The 10,168-nt window shown below is 45.5% G+C and overlaps 1 gene segment (V, D, J or C); it reads left to right on the plus strand.

Annotated features, from left to right (window-relative positions):
- The first annotated feature begins 2,880 nt into the window (after window positions 1–2,880).
- On the plus strand, window positions 2,881–9,222 carry LOC115405337 (T cell receptor alpha variable 38-2/delta variable 8-like). The segment is given in 4 exon segments: window positions 2,881–2,948; window positions 3,125–3,255; window positions 6,179–6,395; window positions 9,200–9,222. Coding segments are annotated over 4 exon segments (414 nt in total).
- Window positions 9,223–10,168: the final 946 nt, after the last annotated feature.

Consider the following 10,168-nt stretch of genomic DNA (forward strand, 5'->3'; position numbering starts at 1 on the left):
TCTAATGTGTCAGCAGTCTGGAAGTCAGTCCTCCCTCGGTTGTCTAGATCTACTCCGTGCATCCTGGAGGAACACATACAAAAATGTCAAAATGCATTGTGCAAATAAACACATTAAAAGTTCTTTTTCAGAACATGTTCTGGTCTCTATCTCTCGTTTCTACAAACGTGTCAGCTTGCTTGACTTTCTTCCTTTTTAATAAAAATCAAGTGTTGATTTTATCTTATGAGCTGCAGTTTTGTAGAAATCACCCTATCACTGCTCCTCCTCTGTCCAGGTGATGTGGTCACGTGACAGACTTGACCAATCACATTTACATCTGGTTTCAAGTGTTCAGTATGGAGACGTCCTGCTGGAAGCTTCAAAATGGGATTTCAGAAACGCCATGGAGGACATCACATTAGCTCTGCACATTTTTTTCACAGTCAATGGTCCAAACCAGGTTGATGGGATCACAAGCAGAAGTATCGAGGAGACAATCCAGAGCCAGGTCAAAACAACCAGCAAGTTCCCAGAAACCAGAGAAGTCCAAACACAAGAAAAGTGAGGCTGTCACGCCCTGTGCCCTTCCGGCCATGTGGGGGTGCTCTGGGCCGGTTTTGCTTTTGTTTTCTCATTTCTTCATGCCCTGACTCTCCTGATTGTCATTCCTGTTTCCCTGCGCCTGGAAATGAACAAGCTGAACTCTGCCTGACTGCCAGCGCGAGGGTCCTTCCATCCTCGCACCGTGACAGAACGCACCGAACAGCACTGGACCAGCAGGCAGTGAGTTTTGTCCTCCTGAAGCAGCGGGCCTCCCCCCTGAGCCTTCGCCCCGATAGTGGCGGCGACCCACCCGCCTGTCGCTCCTGGTTGGCTCCAGCGCTGCCGTCTGCAGCCCTCTGCAGCTCGCCTCCGGATCTCCAGCTCACGGTGATCCAGTCCCTGCTCCTCCTCTCCCGGATGGCTTTGGGGAGGGAGGAGGTCCAGCCCTTTCTGTTCGGGAGCCTTTTGAGTTTGGATCCCACTGACAGACCTGTGTTTTTGTTTCCCGTCCCACCTGTTCCTGTTCCGTCCTGGCTGCGAGGAGCGCAGTACACCTGTTTCTGTTCTGTCTGTTCCCCGTCTGCTCCTGAGTCCTCCTGACCAGTCCCTGAACAGCGGCATGTGTGATTAGGAAACAGCTCACAAAAACTCTGAGCAGGACTGTAATGTCTGTAAAACTGTCCTGGTCACCTGGTTCAGCACCCTGGACAGCTGCCAGAGCATGAACTGGACGTGGGAATTTGATGCATTTGAACCTGCGACATGTAGGTCAGAAAATGTTATGTTGATGAGCCTACCAGATAATTTAAATTCTAAATTAAAATCACATACATTGTGGCAGTGCACACTGCAGACCAGCATTTGTTTTCATCCATACTTTGCAAACGCGGTCGGGATTAGAAGACAAATGTACACTGCTCACTATAAAATGCTGTTAGTACAAATAAACACATCTCTGTGCAGAGAGGAAAACATAATAAAGGAGTGAACTGTCAATCCCACAGACACTGAGAGAGAGAGAAAGCTCCCAGCCGACAGCAACACCCCAAAGAAAATGGTCCAGGAAGGCCTGAAGTCGCCCTCACTGTAAGATTTACTGAAGAGTCTCACCTTGAGAGCAGAGACTGTGTCAGCCTCCCTAACAGAAGCTGGGAGCTGCTTCCTGATAGCTGAAAGCTCTGCCTCCTGTTCTACTTTCAGAGAACCTGAACCCTCCAGCAGACCAGCACTCTGAGAACAAAGCGTTCTCCTGGGGCATTATGGGACTAACAGCTCTTTAAGATATGATGGGGCCTGGTTGTTCAGAGCTTTAAAGGTGAAGAGAAGGATTTTAAATCCTATTCTAGATTTACAGGAAGTCAGTGAAGAGAAGCTAATATTGGACTGATGTGATCTCTCCTGCTGGTTATTCTCAGAACTCTTGCTGCAGCATTTTGAACCAGTTGAAGACTTTCAGGCAGTTGTTGTTCCCCTGATAACAGGAAGTACAATAGTCTACTCTGGAGGGAACAAATGCATGGATTCATTTCTCAGCATCATTTTGAGTCAACATGTTCCTGATTTTAGAAATATTACGCAGGTGAAAGAAGGAGGTGCTGCAGACCTGTTTAATGTGGGAGTTAAAGGATAAGTCCTGGTCAAAGGTCACTCCCAGGCTCATACGCTCCACCATAAAGTCTCAAGACAGTGAGATCAGTTTGCCGCTGCACTGAAGCACTGCTGAGGCTGTTCAACTCCAACACTGAAATGGAGGACTTCAGTGTGCAGGAGCAGGATGACCACAGTGATTAATGACTGTTCTGGTAGGCTGCTGTACTTATTTATTTTAATGAATGTTCTGAGAATCCAGAAGGGCCTGGACACCTGTGCCTCATACACTGCAGTGGCCAATATATGTTCAAAACTTTGTCTTAAAATCAGTCAGGTGCATTTAATCATCCAACATTCACAGTACATTCATGTTCTGATGGCAAATGAATGATGTTGCTATCAGTGTAATATTCTCTCTTTTTTAAATTAATTCATCAAAAGTGAAGTTGTGATGGCTGCAGTTTCATATCTGCTAACTTCTGATTCACTCCCCAACTGTCTGGACTCCAGTCATTAAACCCCTCTGAGGTTCCCTCCTCTGAATGAGTGAAAGAGCTGCTGAAAGTCTGTCAGTGACTCTCTGACAAGCTGCTGGAAGACTTTTTTCACACTGTTCAAGTCAACTTTGGAGCTCCACTAGAGGGCCACATGATCCAGCAGCTGCTGCTCTACTTCTGCACTGTGTTCAACCATTGTGTCAATAAGAAGAGCTGCTGTGAAGACAACTATTGTCACACTGAGTGCTGAACATCAGCTACTTTCTCCTGGTGACTGAAACCTTGTTGGACACATGGAACATTGGCTGTGGATTCTTCTTGCTGCTCTTTTCTTTGGTAAGATACAAAACTCTACATGTTTCCTCTTCAAACACTTGAACACATCACTGAGCTCTACATGAAGAACTGTTTAAAAACTTTATTTATTGAAAACTCTTCAATGCTAATTGTTCTCCTTCAGTCAATCATCTGTATTGATTCCTCTCTTCTCTGCATGTTCTCTTCTTCTCCAGAGTGTAAAGGAGAAGACAAAGTGATGCAGCCATCAGGAGATGTTCCTGCTGCTGAAGGAGACTCAGTTACACTGAATTGTACTTTTGAGACCTCCGACTCAAATCCATATTTGTTCTGGTACAAACAATCAGTGAACAGTTATCCAGAGTACATTTTGAAACTTGTTTCCAAGAAAGTCTATAATGCTGCAGATTTCCCCAAAGACAGATTTGGTGCTGAGCTCAAAGACAAATCAGTTCCTCTGAAGATCCAGAAGCTTGAGCTGTCTGACTCTGCTGTGTACTACTGTGCTCTGCAGCCCACAGTGACAGGAAACAGCTCAACTGTGGACGAAAACCTTTGGAGCAAAGACAACACAATCCTCCTCTACATCCACTAGAGGGACTCAACCGACAACAGCTTCACTGAACAATTTTCTTCTCACTAAATAATATATTGACTGAGGAACTAAAATACCAGCAGAAACCTTCATTTATTGCACAAAAATTAATTTGAAGATCACTGAGGAATTAGAAAAATCATGGGTTTAGTGTTTTCACATGACAGAATGTTACATTTTAATCTGGAATTACTTTCCAGTTTTATTCAGTATTCACAGTTTTCATATCGACCTGTTTATTCGAAGCTGCTGCAATTTTTACAGTTAGAAGACCAAGAAAATACAGAACTGTTCAATGATTCTACAATTCTACAATTTCATTTAGCAGACACTTTTGTCCAAAGCGACGTACAACACAAGCAAGAATACAGACATAAGAAAGAAAGAAACCATTGGTAAATGCTTCAATTGCTTCAAGTGTGATTGGTCAAGGGAGCTGCCATCAAGTTGCAGAAGAGGAGTCACTACCCCCCCTTTTTTTTTGTGTGTGTGTGTGTCAACTTAGTCAGTGGTCCATAAGTGCTGGTTTCAGAACACCTGACCTATTCTTCCCTGAACATGGGGTCGGATTAAGACCCTCGGTGTTCTCTGAACAATTGAGTCTTCAACTGTCTCTTGAAAGTAGAAAGAGACTCGGCGGAACGCACCGAGTTAGGAAGTTCGTTCCACCATTTGGGAACAACAGAGGAGAAGAGTCTGGCTGGAGGTTCAGAGCCGAGCTGGGCTGGAAGCTCCAGACGTCTCTCACATGCAGAGCGAAGAGGGCGTGAAGGAGAGCAGACCTGGATCAGGGAGTCCAGGTCGGCCGGAGCCGTTCTTGTAAGCGTTTTGTAAGCCAGGAGGAGAGATTTGAATTTGATCCTGGCTGCAACTGGAAGCCAGTGAAGGGAGATGAACAGAGGAGGACATGAGCTCTGTGGGCTGGTTGAAGACCAGACCTGCTGCATTCTGGGTCCTCTGTAGAGGTTTGACTGGACCTGCAGGGAGACCCGCCAGAAGAGAGTTGCAGTAGTCAATGCGTGACACCACGAGAGCCTGAACCAGAAGCTGTGTGGCCTGTTGGGTCAGGACGATGTCAATGATACCTTTGTCTTCATTGTAATGCAATCCTCAGCTTTGACTTTGGTTCCTTTTATACTGAAGGGGACATATTATGCTTTTTTCACTTTGTGGAGAGTTTCTTATAATAGTGTGTTGCCGGAGCCTCATTATGACGCTCAAATTTGAAAATTGTTAGTTTCCTCCCTGTCTTGCTACGCCACGTTTTTTGAAAAAGAAACTGAAGCTGAAACGGTCGAGTTTGAGTTGGGTCCACTTATTCTGAAATAAGTGGATTTAACTCCTCCCCCTGACTGTGCCCCCACCGTGTGTGTGTGTGTGTGTGTGTGTGTGTGTGTGTGTGTGTGTGTGTGTGTGTGTGTGTCTGAGTGGGCGTGGACAGATGCGTTCATGTGCATACCAGGAAGCAGGCTCAGAACCAGCCTGTTCTGAGGAGGGCTCCTCAGAGTGACTTTTTAGACCGCTGAAACTCCGAACAAAGGATGAATTTGAGGCGAACAAACTTAAATATCATGTTTTTGGGCTTCTGAGACCGATATGATGTGACTGAAAAATAGCATAATATGTCCCCTTTAAAGGTTTCATGGACAATTTTCCCAGAACTAAGAGTCCAGCGACTGTCGGTGCCTTTCAGAATGGTGAACACGCTCCAGACCATCCTCCTGCCCCTCCAGAGAAAACACCCTCCAGATGTCGGGAGCGAGCGTGCTCGAGCTCACACTGCCTACCTGTGCGTGCACGTCACTGTTTACAGGTCTCGGCATCGCTCAAATGTTCCGTCGCAGACCTTCCTAAAGATTTTCACCAAGTCAGACTCAAAAGTGGAGCTCACAGAATAAATCAATACTCATGTGTGCAGCCAGCAGAGCTCACCAGGTGCAGCATGCTGGACGTCTTTACGTAAGGACAGATTGACTGACATGGTGGAGAGACAATAGTTGAGGTGATCCACCTGATCGGGATTATGCGCCCTTTTGGAAAATATGTGGCCCCCGCATAATCAGCGGCAAAAGGGTGATGTATGCATGAATTCATGCGATCGCATAATCGCGTTTTTCTGTAGGGTCGATCCAGCAGGCAGCTTGGCTCAGTGGATTTAGTTCAGAGTTCAGATTAAATAAACCTTTTAGTCACCATCAGTAACTTCTTCAAAGATTACTCTCTACATTTCTGTAGTTTTGGTCAAACTAAGATTCTCCGTCATCCATCTCATGACTGAATGACTTCCTTGTCACTGTGATCAGGCTCCTCCTCCTAATCCACCAGCTGAGTGCTGATGAAGACTAAACAGAGAGATCACAGCCTTCTTTCTACTTGCTGGAGCTCACAGTTACTCATCACTGCAGATATGAGGCCTCTGTTCATCTCAGTGCTGCTGGCTGCTATGAGCCTTGGTATGAACACAACTCTGTTTCTCTCACATCAACCCAACATGGACATGATTCTCTAGCAGCACACTCACACTGTTTGTTGGTGTTTTACAGGATGCAGAGCTCAAAAAGACAACGTGCTGCAACCAAGAGGAGAAGTGACTGCTGATGAAGGACACTCAGTAACACTGGACTGTCTCTATAACACCACTTCTTCAAATCATTATCTCTTCTGGTACAAACAGGAAGGAAACAAAAGCCCCAAATTCATTCTGAGCCGCTTTAAAGTCGGTGAGGGGAAAACAGAGGATGAAGAAAAATATTCATCCACACTGGATTCCAGCTTGAGATCAGTTCCTCTGAAGATCCAGAAGCTTGAGCTGTCTGACTCTGCTGTGTACTACTGTGCTCTGCAGCCCACAGTGACAGGAAACAGCTCAACTGTGGACGAAAACCTTTGGAGCAAAGACAACACAATCCTCCACTAGAGGGCGCCCCACTCCATGTCACTGCTGTGGTTTGTTCTGCTGCATGGAGTTTAGATTCACTCATAAGAAACAGTGGAGAAAAACAAACAGGTCAATCTTTTGGAAATTTCCTGGATTAAATAGTCATGAATTTAAGTTTAAGCATCATCTGAGTCCCGACGAGCAATCACATTTACAATGACATGGAGTTTTACTTCATAACACACAAAATAAATACCAGATTCAATGTTCTTATAAGAGAGAGGCACAAATGTCTGCAATGTTGGACTACAATGTCACAAAACCCTTTTCCCAAATACACTTTATTATTTTGCATTTTCAAACTTTGAGTCAAGCCAATAATAACTGGTTCATGGTGTTGAATCACTCTGAACAATGAAAACACTGAAACCTTTTAACTGCTGACATGAAGCCTGTTTCACAGCTGGTTCAGAGACACAACAGGCCAACAGAAGAGGATCATTAGAATGTGGAGGATGGTGGAGGGAGCATCATGTTCCCTGTCCTCAGACACTTCTTCCAGCTCTTCCAGGAGGATCCCAAAGCATTCCCAGGCCAGTCGAGACAGTGTGTGTCCAGAGCCTCCTCCTGCCAGGACATGTCCAGACCACCTCCCCAGGGAGGCGTCCAGGAGGCGTCCTAAACAGATCCCGAGCCACCTCAGCTGACTCCTCTTGATGTGGAGGAGTAGTGGCTCTATGCCGAGCTCCTCCCTGGTGACTGAGCTTCTCAGCCGGTCTCCGAGGGAGCATCCATCCACCCCACACAGGAAGCTTTCAGCTGCTTGTATCTGTAGGGCTTCACTTTGTGGCTCAGCTCCCTCTTCACCACGATGGACCAATACAATGACCACATGACTGCAGACGCTGTCCAGAAAAACTCTGAACAGAACCGGTGACAAAGGGCAGCTCTGCTGGAGTCCATCATGCACCGGGAACAGGTCTGACTTACTGCCGGCAATGCAGACCAGACTCCTACTTTGGTCAAACAGAGACCAGACGGCCCAAAGATGAAGTTCTTCTCCTGCTGCTTCTTTCAGAGACCAACAATATTAGAGTCCACCTCCTGGTACAACAATGATAAATTAAACCAGCAATAAAGGTTTCAGTCCAGTGTCTCCCTCCTGACTGCAGAGGAGGTTTGACTTGACTCATGTGATTTGATCTCATCATTCTTTAGGTGCAGTCAGTGTTTCCAGGAGGAGAGATGGAAAAGCAGCCTCATAGCATGATGATACCTCCACCATGTTTTATCATTCCAGCCTGGACTTTTCTTTCTGGGATGTTTGAAACTATCAAAAGCTTCACTGAACATTTTTTCCTTTAACTCCACATTCAGAAAACATTGGGGCACTTTTACTGAAAGTAAAACTTCCTAAAGTTTACAAATCGTTAAAATTCTGAGACAATCAGACATTGAGGGAGGAGCTGAGATGTTTCTGAAAAGGTGAAGAGAGGGAAACGTTCACATTGGTGTGTTTGAGGACAGTGCTGGTAGATGAAGATCCAACCTGCTGCTCTCACATCTGTCACTGTGACATGATGAGGAGGAGGGACTTCCTGTCCAAACAGAGAAACCTGGCTGTCACCATGAGAAACCACACACACTTTACAAAGTTCACTCTGAGGATCACTGAGCACTTTTAGTTGAACATGATGCTTTTAGTGTCACTGCTGCTCCTCCATACATTCACTGGTAAGTCTACAATTCATCTCTTCCTCTTCTGTTCACTGACAGCTGGATTCACATCTCATCATTTATTCACTGATGTTTCAATGTTACACAAGAAAGCAGAGAAAATACAAAGCTGCTCACTAACTTTAAGATTCCTTTGTCTTTGTTTCCCTGCAGACATCATCTGTGAAGACCTCAAACCAATCAAGAATGAAGAGCTCAGTTTGTCAGGCAGCAACGTTTCTCTGGTCTATGAGTACCAAAAACTTTATACAACAGATGACTTCTTCTGGTATCGACAATATCCAGGAAAACCTCCACAGTTTCTCATCTCTCACTCAGCAACTGGATCAGTGATAAATAATCCAGTTCCAGGACTGGAGATCAAGGTGACAGAGAAACAAATCCATCTGATCATCTCCTCTGCTGCAGTGTCTGACTCTGCTGTGTACTACTGTGCTGTGAAGCCCACAGTGACAGGAAACACACAACCTCTCTACAAAAACCTGACAGCTGCTCACTGAGGAGGTTCAGCCATTATAAGTCATGAACAGTAAAACACTTTCATGTAGTGATCATTAAAACTTTGACTTGGTCAGTAACAGTCAGACTGGTAAACAGACTTCTTCAGAGTCCTTCTCAACACACACACACACACACACACACACACACACACACACACACACACACGATGTGGAAGCTTAACAGAAACTCTTTGGTCGACTTGAAGTGAACAAAGATCATATTTTTATTTAACCAGGAGAATCCCGCTGAGATTAAAAACCTCTTTTTCAAGGGAGTCCTGGCCAAGAGGCAGCAAAGTTACAACTGTTACAATAAAAACATCAAACAATGTCCATATGAAATTACATAGAACAATTACAATTTCAAGATTCCATTTCAAGAGCTCTCAGTCTGGCTTTAAATTTGTTCAATGGAATAAGCTCAGTCAGTCTCCAGTTTTTTTGCAACATATTCCATGTAGTGGGAGCAGAGTGGATGAAAGCTCTTCTCCCCAGTTCTGTTCGGACAAAAGGAACACAGAGCAACAAATGATCATTTGACCGCGAGCCGTAAGAATCAACACGTCTTCGTGTGATTAAGTTGCAGATGTAGGAGGGCAGTAGACCAAGCATGGCCTTGTGAATAAAAATGTACCAATGTCCCAACCTCCTGCTGAACAAAGGCGGCCATCCCACACGACAACAGGACTCAAAAGGATGACGTCAGCAGTGGAACAAACCACAATGCATTGTGGGCAATGTCGGCGGTGTGCGGTAACGTCGGTTTACGCCAGCTACAGGCAAGACGCTGCGCTCGTGTTGCTCTTTTAATTTTGTTTGGCGAGTTTCTACAAATACAAACATGGTGCAGTCGTGCTGTGTCATTAACTGCCACAGTCATTCCCACGATCGCTCCAGTGAAAAAAGAACGAAGGGATGACGTCTGTCTCATTCCCAACCTGGAAGCAGCGGCAGAGAGCGACATGGCAGCTAACAGACGCCGAATGGCCTGGAGAGCAGCCGTCAGACGACCAAACATGACCCGACAGAAGTAAACACGAGGAAAAATGGACCGAAACAGAAAGGCGACGGACCGTACCGAGACCAGCTGGACCCGGTTCAGAACCCGGTTGGGCTCACTTACCGTTCCTGCTGCGGAAAAGGCTGCCTGGAAGTGACATGTCCATCAAAGCGTCGCAGGAAAAAAGAGAAAATCATCACAACAGCACAGCGCTACAGGCTGTCAGGGAACGAACTTCAGTCTGGATTCAGTGACGGCATTTTGTCTTGAAGACACACAAACACTACAGCCAGACACACAAACACTACAGCCAGACACACAAACACTACAGCCAGACACACAGTAACACTACAGCCAGACACAGTAACACTACAGCCAGACACACAGAAACACTACAGCCAGACAGACTCACATCTTTGTGACAGCTGCAAAGTTTTGTGACTTCGTTGTGTGGACTCCGGTGGACTGCAAGGTGCACATTGTTTTCCTTCATTTTATTTGCAGTGTTATTTGTTTATGCACAATCTAACTTCATATAGTTGCAGTGAT

The sequence above is a fragment of the Salarias fasciatus genome, chromosome 18 (assembly GCF_902148845.1).
Source record: "Salarias fasciatus chromosome 18, fSalaFa1.1, whole genome shotgun sequence".
Lineage (NCBI taxonomy): Eukaryota > Metazoa > Chordata > Actinopteri > Blenniiformes > Blenniidae > Salarias > Salarias fasciatus.